At 37.6% G+C, this 14980-nt stretch overlaps 2 protein-coding genes across 10 annotated transcripts in view; one reads left to right on the forward strand and one right to left on the reverse strand.

Annotated features, from left to right (window-relative positions):
- Nucleotides 1–6942, forward strand: part of LRCH3 (leucine rich repeats and calponin homology domain containing 3) — a 116029-nt gene extending 109087 nt beyond the window's left edge. For 6 of the 9 annotated variants that reach the window (XM_060150422.1, XM_060150427.1, XM_060150424.1 and 3 more), the window contains one exon: nucleotides 874–6942. In XM_060150422.1, coding sequence (XP_060006405.1) covers nucleotides 874–1074 — 201 coding nt within the window. In that variant the 3' untranslated portion in view covers nucleotides 1075–6942. The remainder of the gene's footprint in view (nucleotides 1–873) is intronic. The other 3 variants (XM_060150426.1, XM_060150430.1, XM_060150429.1) reach the window with 1 other exon arrangement.
- A 6062-nt stretch (nucleotides 6943–13004) lies between these two features.
- Nucleotides 13005–14980, reverse strand: part of IQCG (IQ motif containing G) — a 41657-nt gene continuing 39681 nt past the window's right edge. Inside the window, exons 10-11 of the mRNA XM_060150433.1 lie at nucleotides 14567–14668; nucleotides 13005–13145 (exon numbers count right to left, since the gene is read on the reverse strand). Of these exons, the coding sequence (XP_060006416.1) occupies nucleotides 13005–13145; nucleotides 14567–14668 (243 nt within the window). The remainder of the gene's footprint in view (nucleotides 13146–14566; nucleotides 14669–14980) is intronic.

Below are 14980 nucleotides of genomic sequence, written 5' to 3' on the forward strand. Positions count from 1 at the left end.
ATGTTTACAAGTTAAATTATGAATGAAACACTGAAGAATAAAGTGATTGTTAAAAACCTCCAATAAGGTTGGGCATATGGATAGTCTCTTTATTATTATGCTTTTATTAAATATATGTTACAGTCAAAAAACTATAGTTGGTGAAAAAAACTTCTGAATCCAATATCTTATGTTCTGGAGTTATTATATGTTACGTGTGAAAGAATATTTTCCTGTTATCAAGTCCAGTAATGCTTTTATTTAATTTCTTAATCTGTGAACTGGAGGGTTTGGATGATCTCTAAGGCCCATTACAACTTTAGATTTATTTTGTACAATTAGTAAACAAGACTTAGTTAAGATGGACTTGATTTTTAGAGGAACACCAAGTCATTCAGTACACCTGACTTTCAGGTAATAAATTTCCCATGATTATTATGTTTTCTTCATTCTTTGAACCTTCTTGACTCACCTGGCTTTCTCCAAAAACTTCCCTCTCCTCAGCCCACCCCCAGGTTTTGTCCTTGCTTTCTGGCCTATTTTTTGTTAATAGGGAAGAATGAGTCGAGAAGGAGGTTGCCTCACCCACTCAACCACTCTCAGGCCTCACATAACCCTAAGTCAGCATCCACCTCTGTTCATTTTATCCTGAATGTTCATACTAATCACCAACAATTTTATTCTGCTATTTAGTAGTAAAATCAAGCTGAGAACATAGAGGATTCTTTGTGGTTTTGTTTTTCAGCATTTTGATTCATCATAATAAAAAATGTTATGGGATATGTTTCTTTGACTATGACTGAGATGATCATATTGAATTCTATACTCAAATCTGTGTTTCTGATCCACTGACTTTATTTTTCTGTTTTCCTTTCCTGCTCACACTTTGGACAGGACAATCTTTGTTCCCCTTCTGACATCCTTCAGCTAAACCTCAGCGTAAAAAGAACTGTTGAAACACTACTTTCTCTTGGGGCACATTCAGAAGAATCCAGTTTTGTCTCTCTATCTATCCAGCTTTTGGGTTTTGTGGCATTTTATTGTACTTTAATGTTAACTCTCTGTATGCTTTATTACTGGATCTTCCCCCTCTAGCCGAAAGTGCATTCCAGTGACTTTTCCACCTCATTCCTGTGCTTGGTAAAGGAGGTTTGTTTCTCATTCAAAAGTATTTACATATGTGCTTTTTTTTTAATTGGTTAGCCATCAAAGAGCTAACCAATAAAGTAGATAACTTCTTTCCTCGTGTGTCCAGATGAGCAGCTCATCACATTAGGAAGCATTTATGATTGCTAACAAAGAGCAGAAAGACCAGTATATTTTCTTCTGCTCATTTGTCCATTCTCCTGGCCTGTATGTGGCCTTGTTTCTCTTATCATAAATGCTGAGCAGGGTCTACTAATACAATCCTGAGCCTGTTGTTAGAATATGACTTAGGACTTTGTTTCCAAATGGCATAATAAAATTTCCATCTGGCCTTCTTTCCATGCCTCAATACAACTTAAGTGTTGAAATTGTGAGAAGTATTAAAATTATGAGTTGCTGAACTTTTCAACAGCTGTTCATGAGGAAACAGTTGCACCCCTTCTGTTCTGGGGAGCACCTGGTCACTTAGATCTCTGCATTGAGCTGTGCCCTGAAATCCTGAAATCTGTCTTTATTGGTAGGCACAAGTCCACCTAATAAGCATCTGCTCTCTGGACATCTGGAAGGCACTGGCCATTTAATCTTAATAATTTTAATTTGATCAGAATGTTCAGTCCAAAGATAATGTAGGTTCCCTAGATTGCTATTCTGAGCCCATTGTGTACATTGGAAACAGTACACAGCAAATTATCTGGAGCTGACCTTTCAGGGGTAGGCACCTGTCTGCACATTTATTATGTTTGTTATCTTTAACTTCACTTCTAGAATCCTATTTAGAATTTAAAATTGGAATTTATATAATTTCCAATATATTTGAACCATCTTAATAGGTGAACTTATATTTGATAGGCTGTTGAGGAGATTTTATCTGAACAGTAGCAGGTAAAGAATTAGGCAGCAATCTCTGTTCTGTACCCAAGGTGATGAATGCCTCTTTCAGAATGCTTAGTATATTAGCTGCTAGCCTTAATGCTTGAAAGTACTTTATAATTGCATTCAGATTCTGGTTCTCATAAATAGTGTTTCTGAACATTCAGGAATCTCTGAACTCTGTTAAGAAAATTGGACAACTGAACTCATGTATGAAGGAAGATTGTGAGGAACCATATCATGTTGTAGAAGTCAATCTGAGGATCTGATTGCTTTGGTTTTCTTTCATATTAAATGGGAAAATTATTTAACACATTAAAAACCTTTTATTTTTAATGCTGAAACATTGAACACTGTGTTGAAAACAGCAGTAGTGCCTTTTGGAGTTGGGGGGAGGTTTTTTTTTGTTTTTAAGATGTCTCTGAGTCAGAGATCATTCAGTTTTGTGAAGTTCTGTCCCTTTAAAAAAACACATGGTGTTTTGTGTGGTTTTGGGGGAGTAATGGTGCATTCTCTTCAGAACAGAGTTTGCTCTAAGCCAGCTAGAAAGTAAATGTGCATCTGGAAAGCATAAGCCACTGAGGGAATGTGTAAGCCACGGGCTTACGGGTCGCAGGGCACCCCTGGAAACGGAGATCAAGGAATCGGCCTCAGAGGAAATATGTCTCCCTCCAGAGTAAAACACCCTGCAGGTTCATTTTAAGTATAGTTAATCTGTACTTCAATTGTACTCAGAAGATTTATACAAAGTTGCTAGTTTCTTAAGATCAAAAGATTCCATTTACCTTGTTTTATCAAGGTAAGTATTAAAAAGAAAGTGATTAAGAAGCACAAGTACCAATAACGGTTCATAAAACATACTTGTTATATTTTTTATTGCAACTGGTTTTGTAAAACTTCCTAATAATATAATTAAGTGCCAATGAAAAGCTGAGAAAAATCCAGTTATCTTCTTTAATAAGTATGTATAGTCTTTTTCAGTAGAACCAGAATTCCACTTTCATTCAAGAGTAACCTCTTCTTTCTTTCATCTAATCAATGATAGATGTTATTCTTATGATATGCCTTTTTGTCTTAAAAGAAAGGATTAACCAAACACATTAATGAGGTAATAAACAAGATAGAAGTAATTTAACTTGCTTAAGCAAACATGTAAATGCTTTTCAAATATATGTTAATTAATGTGTTCCTGACTAAGCTCACATCATAGTTCTCCAGCATAATTTAATCCATTAAATACCTTAAATACCAGGATATAAAATACTTTTTCAAATATGATTTCTTTATTTAAGTTCTGTAATTCAAGTTTTTAAGTAATTCAAACTGGGCCTTCCATGAATTATCCAGTGTAGGGGACATTTTCTCAAATACTTCTAAATCTCAAGGATATACTTCAGTTTCTTCCCATGATCCCTGCCTGGTCTGAGAACCCTGATTTTCATAGTCAGGACTATAACGTAGAGAGCATTCCTCTCTCATGCAGTCTGAGTTATGGCATGAAACTATCTTGCATTCCTATGGTTTGTAATTTCCAAAGCACTTTCTCCTACAATGTTATATCTTTAGGCTTCAGCCATCCGGTAACTTGGAACTGTTTTTCTATTTTCACCTGCCTCATTTTACTGATCTGCGGTGCTCTTTTATTTATCAGGGGTGAAGGATGCTGCTCTTACTCCATAGTAGTATGTTTATCTTCTGTGGTATGTAAAAGTGTAACTTTTACAATGTAACTTGTCCATTTTCTCATATTCAAAATGATCTGGATGTACTTTTAGATGTATTAATAAAAAAAAAAAGTGACGAGTATCAGGTACCATCTCTGTGTAACTCATATTAACAGAGGTCAGATTCTCAGGTACTGACTTCTCTTATCTCAGTTCATTATTATGAGGGAGAGAAGAGATGCTTGTTTTTTCTTTTCAGTTCTGTGATGTTCATCCTCTTTTCTCTTCTGTTTGTTTTTATGTTACATTGTCCCATTTCAGGAGCAATTATGTTTGCCTCTCCACATTTTAGAAGAGAAAGGTTTGAGCCAGGTTGCGCTGACGGTCCAGGCTCTCCTGGAACTTGCCCCGCCCAAGCAGCAGCAGCACCAGTTATCTGCTGTGTAAGGACTCCCAGCACCGTGGGCGTTGGCCTGGCCAAAACGAAACAGGACAGCGTGACTGCTGCTGTGAGCCGTCTGCTTAACAAAGCGCTTATGTGTTCTTGAAAGGGACTGTTTCCATGATTCCTAACAGGAATATTTTGCTTCATTTCTCCATTTTAGGGGAGGTTATATCCATTTGCATTGAATTGCTTATGAAGACACAGTTGGTTTTCACAAATAAAAATTAATTCTGTCATTATTGAGAACCCAACACTGAAGCCTAACCTGGCTGTGCTTGTCTAGAGAGTAGGCTCTTTCACATACTGAAGACTGTCTTCTCAGAAGGATATTTGTCTCTCTTGAAGGCACAGCCATGCTGTTATCTTTCCCTGTTTCCAAGCCCTCTGGAATCCACTAGTTTCTAAACGTGGTTGTTCATTAGAATCTCCTGGAGAATTTGTTAAAGTACAGATTCTCACTCGGTTAGTCTAGAGTGAGGCCTGGGTATCTGCATTTCAACAAACATTCCAGGTGTTTCATATAGTGGAGACCATTGTTCCAAGCTAGATATTTGTATAATTTGGGGGGAGTAATGACTTCACCGTGTTTTTCAGCTCTATTATGACTACTTGGACTGTTCTGTCCAAGGTAAAATAAAAATAATGTAGAAGGTCTAGATTTTGCATAGTAAAACAATGAAACAGATACTGTTGCATTTAAGGCCAGTGTCCTAGACCTCCCCCCAGCTCCAGTCCACCACCACTTAGAGGATGGTTCTATGTATCATCCCACTGTTATCTAAATAGTATAATCAAGCACTCTACACACAGGGTCCAGATCTTTAGGCTGGTAGCTTGTGACACTCTGCATCCTGTGTGTTGACTTCACTGAGCTCACCCCTTCTCCCCTGCAAGCTGCTCCCGGGATACCTGGACCTGCGAACACCTTCCAGTCACAGCAGATGCACTTCCAGCTCCCCAAATAACCGAAGATTATGAAAATAAAGGAAGAGCCAAGCTTCTTACATTTCTTTCAGCTAACTGCCAATTTCTGTAGCTGAGTTAAAGCACTTGTGGCATTTTAAAAACAGCTTGCTGTCTTTTCATCTAGCCATCTAGCTCCCCCACCAGTGCCTTATTTACTCAATTATGGGTGCAGTAAAAGGGCCCAAGGGCTCAGACAGCACAAAACCAGGAGCCCTAATTCAAGTCTAAGCCACTTGGGTCTTTCTTCCCCTATATTTTGAGACCTTTTTAGTTGTCAGTGATATCTTCTGGTATTCACTGCCTTTGTAAACCAAGTAAAGAGAGTAAGTGAAGATACTAGTTATCTAGGTTTTTTCCTGTTGTTAACTGTTCTGGGATTTCTTTACCAGTATATACATTTAAGAATAATGTTCTCTTGTTTTATCATGTAGCAGCAGCTAAAAGTAACTCTGGATAAAATCATGTTGAGTATCTGGCCAAAATAATGTTTTCTCCTTGTTGTCACAGGTTTAAACTTATATAACACAAAACATCTGAGCTCAAAGCCCAATCCTTCAGGGTCCTTATGAAACAAAAGTAAAATGTGTTTAAACTGCTTAGAGCCAGACCCCATTATATTTACAGTTCCAAACAGACCCACCAGTCATAGGACTTGTTTAGAATTTAGCTGTGTATATTTTTAAACTCTAGGTATTTTTACTTCTAGTCAACATTAAACCTCAGTACAATCTCCAAATTATAGACAGCCATTTGAAATGAAACTCAGCAAAGGACAGGACTGTTTGTCACATAGTTGCAAGGAATAATCCCAGTCAGCATACATAATGCAACATTTGGAACATTTGTGACTAATTTTCCCGTAGGAATAATTGGAATTTTCAATGTATTTCAAATTTTATACATAGCATGAAACTTTATTCATATATTTTTATCAGACTAATTCAAATTTGTATTTGAATAGTTAGAAAATATTTGTTTACAGTTTTGGTTGATAATGAAAGAAAAATATATTGAATGTCTTTTCTATGTCAAGATGCAAAACAAGTCATGATGTTTTTGTTGGAAAATTTTTGTACTCAGTGTTTTGTATATACCTTTTTTTTTTTTAACTGGAAAGAAAATTTAATATTTAGCCTTGCTAGACTCTAACATAAGATAAAGATGATTTTGTTACAGTTCCACCTGACCATTTATGAACTTCCTACTGAAGCAGTGACCTTCCCAGCGCTGAAGAGTGAATGAAGAAAAGGCTAAGTGCCCGCCCACCAGAGCCCCTGCTAACGGTGGAGATTTTAAGTCAGCAGGTTTCTGGGCTTTCAATCTCATACTTGTTTAGTACTCCAAACCAATTTTCTCTGGAAACAACTCATGGGAGAAAGGGCCTTTGTATTTGGCTAGAATAGAATAGGACACTTAGTAGTAGTAGGTCACTTTCCTTAATAGCTTTTGAAAATACAGCCTCATAGCTAATCAAGGAGTCTGATTTCTCTACTTGATAAAAGTCCAGCAGTGACTAATGATGTATGACTACGCTGATGAGTATGATGAATTTTTTAAAACTAAGCGCTTAAATGGTTATAGAAATGAAGGAGAACATGGATATTCAGAAACGTTTTTATATACATATTGCAGTAAGGTGGTTTACAGCAGATTTCATTTTATTTCTGAAAATGTTGTAAACATGTAATTAGTAAAAGATTTTGTAAAACATTGTCCTATATTTGTATGTCTGTAAATATAATGCATAAGTTCTAAGAATAAATATGTCAGTATCATGTAATTTTAAATTGCCTGTATGCCACTTTACACATTGACATTAAAATAAAACACAGCACTTCAATAGCATGAAATAAAGGCTGATTTGAAAATGTTCATACCTAAAGCATGGTTTCCTTGGCAAAAACAAAAGGGTAAATTCTTTGATGGAATATCAGTAGAAACTGGGTCCTCATAATGGTCCCTTGAGATCAAAATATACTTTTTTAAGGAAGTATACATATCAGTAGTGTCCTGTATTTGGAGTTAGATATAAGGCTTAATTTTGAAATATATGTGACCCATTTGAAAGACTTTTCTCAGAAATTACCAACTATGCTATAGGGAGAGCTTTAGCATTCCAAGACATTCTATCCTGATCAATCAAGGCAAGAATGACCCAATGGGCTCATTCTCTTTTAGCGGGAGAGAGAGAATGACAATCAGCTTTATGTGCCAGTCACAGATTAGGTATTTTCACATGCTTTACCTCTTTTAGTCTTAATACCCCATAAGGTGAGAGTTATTGAGTAAGCAAAGCAGGTATAGGCCCTACTGTCTCACATCTCAGCAATATCTCCAGACTCATCTCCCCACTGACCTGTGTCCCCTGTCTTTCCTACGTGTGGGCTGTATGTTCTGACATCTCACTTCTATCTTGTATTTATCATTTATATCCCTACCTACTTCCCAGAAAAGGAGCTGAAGCAGCTTATAAGAAGATACATGTTCCATGTGACACCCCCCCCATAAAAACAGTAAAGTGATACTAAATTTAAAAGGCAGGCAGGAACCAACCTTTATTAAAACTTTATTGTGTATGTAATATTCTAGACACTTGATAAACATCATCTTGTAGTTCCTACTGAACACCACTTTTGCTCATAAGAGTGTCATTTATTACACTAGAAGGAATCAATAGCAGAATAACTGAGACAGAAGAATGGATAAGTGCCCTGGAAAACAGGATGGTGGAATTCACTGCCATGGAACAGAATAAAGAAAAAAGAATGAAAAGAAATGAAGACAGCCTAAGAGACCTCTGGGACAACATTAAACACACCAAAATTCACATTATAGAAGTCCCAGAAAGAAAAGAGAGAAGGTACCCAAGAAAATATTTGAAGACATTATAGTTGGAAACTTCCCTAACATGGGAAAGGAAATAGCCACCCAAGTCCAGGAAGTGCAGAGAGTCCCAGGCAGCATAAACCCAAGGAGAAACATGCTGGGACATACAGTAATCAAATTGACAAAAATTATTAAAAGCACCAAGGGGAAAACAACAAACAAGGGAAATCCCATAAGGTTAACAGGTGATGTCTCAGCAGAAACTACAAGGCAGAAGGGAGTGGCATGATAAAGTGATGAAAGGGAAGAACCTACAACCAAGATCACTCTACCTGGCAAGGATCTCATTCAGATTTGATGGAGAAAGCAAAAGCTTTACATACAAGCAAAATCTAAGAGAATTCGGCACCACCAACCCAGCTCTACAACAAATGATAAAGGAACTTCTCTAAGTGGGAAACACAAGAGAAGAAAATGTCCTACCAAAAACAAACCCATAACAATGAAGAAAATGGTAATAGAAACATAAATATCGATAATTACCTTACACATGAATGGATTAAATGCTCCAACCAAAAGACACAGGCTCACTGAATGGATACAGAAACAAGACCCATATATATGCTGTCTACAAGAGACCCACTTCAGGCCAAGGGACACATACAGACTGAAAGCGAGGGGATGGAAAAAGATATTCCATGCAAATGGAAATCAAAAGAAAGCTGGAGTAGCAATACTCGTATCAGATAAAATAGACTTTAAAATAAAGAATGTTACAAGAGACAAGGAGGGACACTATATAATGATCAAGGGATCAATGTAAGAAGAAGATACAACAATTACAAATATATATGCACCCAACATAGGAGCACCTCAATACATAAGGCAACTGCTAACAGCTATAAAAGAGGAAATCAACAGTAACACAATAATAGTGGGGGACATTAACACTTCACTTACACCAATGGACAGATCATCCACACAGAAAATTAATAAGGAAACACAAGCTGTAAATGACACAATAGACAAGAGATATTTAATTGATATTTACAGGACATTCCATGCAAAAACAGCAGATTACACTTTCTTCTCAAGTGCACACGGAACATTTTCCAGGATAGATCACACCTTGTGTCACAAATCAAGCCTCGGTAAATTTAAGAAAACAAATCATATCAAGCATCTTTTCCGACCACAACGCTATGAGATTAGAAATCAATTACAGGGAAAAAACAATAAAAACACAAACACATGGAGGCTAAACAATACATTACTAAATAACCAAGAGATTACTGAAGAAATCAGAGGAAATCAAAAAATACCTAGAGACAAATGACAACAAAAACACAATCCAAAACCTATGGGATGCAGCAAAAGCAGTTATAAGAGGTACGTTTATAGTAATACAATCCTACCTCAATAAACAAGAAAAATCTCCATCTAACCTTACACCTAAAGGAACTAGAGAAAGAAGGACAAACAAAACCCAAAGTAAGTAGAAGGAAAGAAATCATAAACATCAGAGCAGAAACAAATGAAATAGAAACAAAACAATAGCAAAGATCAATGAAACTAAAAGCTGGTTCTTTGAGAAGATAAACAAAATTGATAAAGCTTTAGCCAGACTCATCAAGAAAAAGAGGGAGAGGACTCAATAAAAATTAAAAATGAAAAAGGAGAAGTTACAATGGACACCGCAGAAATACAAAGCATCACAAGAGACTACTACAAGCAACTCTATGCCAATAAAATAGACAACCTGGAAGAAATGGACAAATGCTTAGAACGGTATAACCTTCCAAGACTGAACCAGGAAGAAATAGAAAATATGAACAGACCAATCACAAGTAATGAAGTTGAAACTCTGATTAAAAATCCTCCAACAAACAGAAGTCCAGGACCAGATGGCTTCACAGGTGAATTCTATCAAAGATTTAGAAAAGAGCTAACACCCATCTTCCAAAAAATTGCAAAGGAAGGAACACTCCCAAACTCATTCTATGAAGCTACCATCACCCTGATACCAAAACCAGACAAAGCTACTACAAAAAGAGAAAATTATAGACCAATATCACTGAGGAGTATAGATGCAAAAATCCTCAATAAATACTAGCAAACAGAGTCCAGCAACACATTAAAAGGATCATACACCATGATCAACTGGGATTTATCCCAGTGATGCAAGGATTCTTCAATATACACAAATCAATCAATGTGATACACCATATTAACAGATTGAAGAATAAAAACCATATGATCATCTCAACAGATGCAGAAAAAGCTTTTGACAAAATTCAACACCCATTTATGATAACTATCCAAAAAGTGGGCATAGAGGGAACCTACCTGAACATAATAAAGGCCATATATGACAAACTCACAGCAAACATCATTCTCAATGGTGAAAAACTGAAACCATTTCCGCTAAGATCAGGAACAAGACAAGGTTGTCCACTCTCACCACTATTATTCAACATAGTTTTTGGAAGTTTTAGCCACAGCAATCAGAGAAGAAAAAGAAATAAAAGGAATCCAAGTCGGAAAAGAAGAAGTAAAACTGTCACTGCAGATGACATGATACCATACATAGAGAATCCTAAAGATGCCACTAGAAAACTACTAGAGCTAATCAATGAATTTGGTAAAGTTGCAGGATACAAAATTAATGCACAGAAATCTCTTGCATTCCTATACACTAACAACGAAAGATCAGAAAGAGAAAGTAAGGGAACAATCCCATTCACCATTGCAACAAAAAGAATAAAATATCTAGGAATAAACCTACAAAGGAGGTAAAAGACCTGTACTCAGAAAACTATACACTGATGAAAGAAATCAAAGATGACACAAACAGGTGGAGAGATATACCATGTTCTCGGATTGGAAGAATCAATATTGTGAAAATGACTATACTACTCAAAGCAATCTACAGATTCAGTGGATTCCCTATCAAATTACCAATGGCATTTTTTACAGAACTAGAACAAAAAATCTTAAAATTTGTATGGACACACAAAAAACCCCGAATAGCTAAAGCAATCTTGAGGGGGAAAAACGGAGCTGGAGGAATCAGACTCCCTGACTTTGGGCTATACTACAAAGTTACAGTAATTAAGACCATATGGTACTGGCACAAAAACAGAAATATAGATCAATGGAACAGGATAGAAAGCCCAGAGATAAACCCACACACCTATGGTTACCTAATCTATGACAAAGGAGGCAAGGATATACAGTGGAGAGAAAACAGCCTCTTCAATAAATGGTGATGGGAAAACTGGACAGCTACATGTAAAAGAATGAAGTTAGAACACTCCCTAACACCATACACAAAAATAAACTCAAAATGGATTAAAGACCTAAATGTAAGACCGGACACTACAAAACTCTTAGAGGAAAACATAGGAAGAACACTCTTTGACATAAATCACAGCAAGATCTTTTTTGACCCACCTCCTAGAGTAATGGAAATAAAAACAAATAAACAAATGGGACCTAATGAAACTTAAAAGCTTTTGCACAGCAAAGGAAACTATAAACAAGAAGAAAAGATAACCCTCAGAATGGGAGAAAATATTTGCAAAACGAATCAACGGACAAAGGATTAATCTCCAAAATGTATAAACAGCTCGTGCAGCTCAGTATTAAAAAAACAGGGGCTTCCCTGGTGGCACAGTGGTTGAGAGTCTGCCTGCCAATGCAGGGGACACGGGTTCGTGCCCCGGTCTGGGAAGATCCCACATGCTGCGGAGCGGCTGGGCCCGTGAGCCATGGCCACTGAGCCTGCACGTCTGGAGCCTCTGCTCCGCAACGGGAGAGGCCATGACAGTGAGAGGCCCGCGTACCACAAAAAAAACAATCAAAAAATGGGCAGAAGACCTAAATAGACATTTCTCCAAAGAAGGTACACAGATTGCCAACAAACATGAAAAGCTGCCCAACATCACTAATTATTAGAGAAACGCAAATCAAAACTACAGTGAGGTATCACCTCACACCGGTTAGAATGGGCATCATCAGAAAATCTACAGACAACAAATGCTGGAGAGGGTGTGGAGAAAAGGGAACACTCTTGCACTGTTGGTGGGAATGTAAATTGATACAGCCACTATGGAGAACAGGATGGAGGTTCCTTAAAAAACTAAAAATAGAATTACCATATGACCCAGCAATCCCACTACTGGGCATATACCCAGAGAAAACCATAATTCAAAAAGACACATGCACCCCAGTGTTCACTGCAGCACTACTTTCAATAGCCAGGACATGGAAGCAACCTAAATGCCCATCAACAGACAAATGGATAAAGAAGATGTGGTACATATATACAATGGAATATTATTCAGACATAAAAAGAAATGAAATTGGGTCATTTTTGGAGACGTGGATGGACCTAGAGACTGTCATACAGAGTGAAGTCAGAAAGAGAAAAACAAATATTGTATATTAACGCATATATGTGGAACCTAGAAAAATGGTACAGATGAACCGGTTTGCAGGGCAGAAATAGAGAAACAGATGTAGAGCACAAACGTATGGACACCAAGGGGAGAGAGTGGCAGGGGGTGGTGGTGTGATGAATTGGGAGGTTGGGATTGACATGTATACACTAATATATATATAATAGATAAGTAATAAGAACATGCTGTATAAAAAAATAAATGAGATGCCAAAAAAAGTGTCATTTATGACACTCTTTGCTCCTAAGTGCCATTTTTCACTATAGGCAAGTTGAATAAAGTCAGAATCAGAGACATTCCAGGAACTACTGAAGTTTTAATGTATCACTATAACTAGGATTATGTACTTTTTTTCTGGTGAGAAAGAGTGAGAGGAATCTTCACAAGACTTCTAGAAATATTTCTTCCCAGGAATTTTTTTTTCAAGTTATGAAGAAGCTCTGAATCCACAGTATAATCCTAATTCAGGGTTTGAAAACTAGTATAACAGTCAAGGTGACCTAGTATAACTAGGCCTCACCTGAGAATGTCCAAATAAGAAACAACCTGTAGATGAGTTATCTGTGATGGTAAAAGATGTTTCTTACTCCCTTCAGGTCCTCCTTCCGACTTCCAAAACACCAGCAGAAAACACAGAAGATAACTTGGTCACTTCTTGCCTCTCCGCTTGTCCTTGTCTTTGCCTTTACCTTTACCTTTTGAATCCTTGCCATCATCTTTGCCCTTCTTGGGCATTTTGAAACCACCAATTTCCTTCCGTACCACAGTGCCTCGCCACCAGGCCTGGAGCTGAAAGAGGACAGGGAAGCGGGCACAATTTGTAGTATGCCTGACAAGCTGCATTCTTTCTACATAAGGGGATTGTTTCTTCATAAACTAACTTCTGTGAAGATGGTCTCTGAGACACAGAAGTGGCCAAGCATGCTATCCTTGAGCAGTGCTTGCCTGTTGTGCAGGACTCAGAGCTTAAGCCCTGGACTCTAAAGTTTTCAAGGAGTAAAACTAAAGAAAAGGGATCTGCTTAGGCCTATCTTTCCTTTACACTTAGAAACCTGAGTCCCTTGTACTGCTGCTCTTTATGAACTTCCAAGTTCCCCAAATCTAACAACCGTTTGATCCAAAAGCAATGCTAGTTACCTGGACCACAAGCAAAAGCAAGCACTCAGTCAAAAATGTGCAGATAATCTAGTGATTTCAGTAGGTTTCCTGGTGCATTTCAATCTCTAATGATTGATGAAAGGATCAAAACTCCCCTTCAAAAAGGATTTAGTTAGCTCCCTTGAATATCTTAGTCATTAGACACAACTGTTCTAAATACAGTCTGGTCTACTTTCAAATCAGATTAAGCTTCAAAGACTGGGAGCAAATCCACTAATGAAAAGAAAACAAAAATGGTCTTCAGCTACCTCTTACCATTTTGCTCTAAATCGAGGAATCCTGACAAATAGAAAACACCAGAGAAGCTCAATAAATACTTGCTAACTATACATCTGACTCCTAATGGAAAGCTCAAGTTTGGGTTTAAATACCTGGTCCCGAATGTACTTCAAAGTTTACTGTCTTAATACACCCCCTAATATACATCCCAAACCACAGCTTGCACACTATAGGGTCTCAGCAGATACTCCTCTTTCAGAGAGAAGAGCAATTGTCAAAACTACAGTTTTAGTCCAGCTGATGTTATTCTTGCTTGAAAATATTTCCCAGAATCTGACTTGCCAGTTTCATCATCACTAATATACACAAGTTCATATAAAACTCTCTCTCTTTTTTTCTGAACTGCTACTTAATCACCTTCACCTTTTTTGAAAACAGCTCTTGATCTGAACCTAGCAGATAGCCTGGACTGACTTATAAATAGGATTTTAAGAAGTAGTAGTATATTAAAAAGAATTCCTTTAGGAGATGTTTTGGTTAGAACTAGTATTCATAAGTTTGACCTCTGGGCACAAGTTATAGGTTTTGCTTCCACTGCTAACCACCTCTTCCTTCCTGGATTAAAAATTGGGGGCATGTCCTTTTCTCTTAACTGTCTCCCTGCACCACGGGCCATGTGTTGGCAAAGCCCAATTTTTAGGCCATGCTTCCTCACAGATTTCCTGTTCCACGTGTGAGAATAAACGAGAGATGCTCTGCATTCCTCAGTGTTTGGCCAGCTACAGAATTGAAAAAGCCCCAAGATGCCAATTACTAAGGTGCCAGTTTTCTACCTTTATGCTGCTCTCTAATTCCAAGTGATCCCGTTCTATCTTCTTCCGGGTCTTCTCCTTTTCTATACGATCTTCAATGATGACTTGTTCATATTCCCTTATCTGCAAAAGTAGACATCAATCATATGTTACAGGACTTGCTCACTAAGCTGTGGCCCAGCCAGCCCAGGTGTTTTGTGTTCTTTTTTTTGTCTGCACCACATGACTTGTGGGATCTCAGTTTCCCAACCAGGGATTGAACCCCAGCCATGGCAGTGAAAGCCTGGAATTTTAACCACTAGACCACCAGGGAACTCCCCAGCCCTGCATTTTTAATATAAAACTTTAAAATGAACCATACCAGGACTTCCCTGGTGGCACAATTGTTAAGAATCCACCTGCCAATGCAGGGGACACAGGTTCGAGCCCTGGTCG

The sequence above is a fragment of the Lagenorhynchus albirostris genome, chromosome 5, assembly GCF_949774975.1.
Source record: "Lagenorhynchus albirostris chromosome 5, mLagAlb1.1, whole genome shotgun sequence".
NCBI lineage: Eukaryota > Metazoa > Chordata > Mammalia > Artiodactyla > Delphinidae > Lagenorhynchus > Lagenorhynchus albirostris.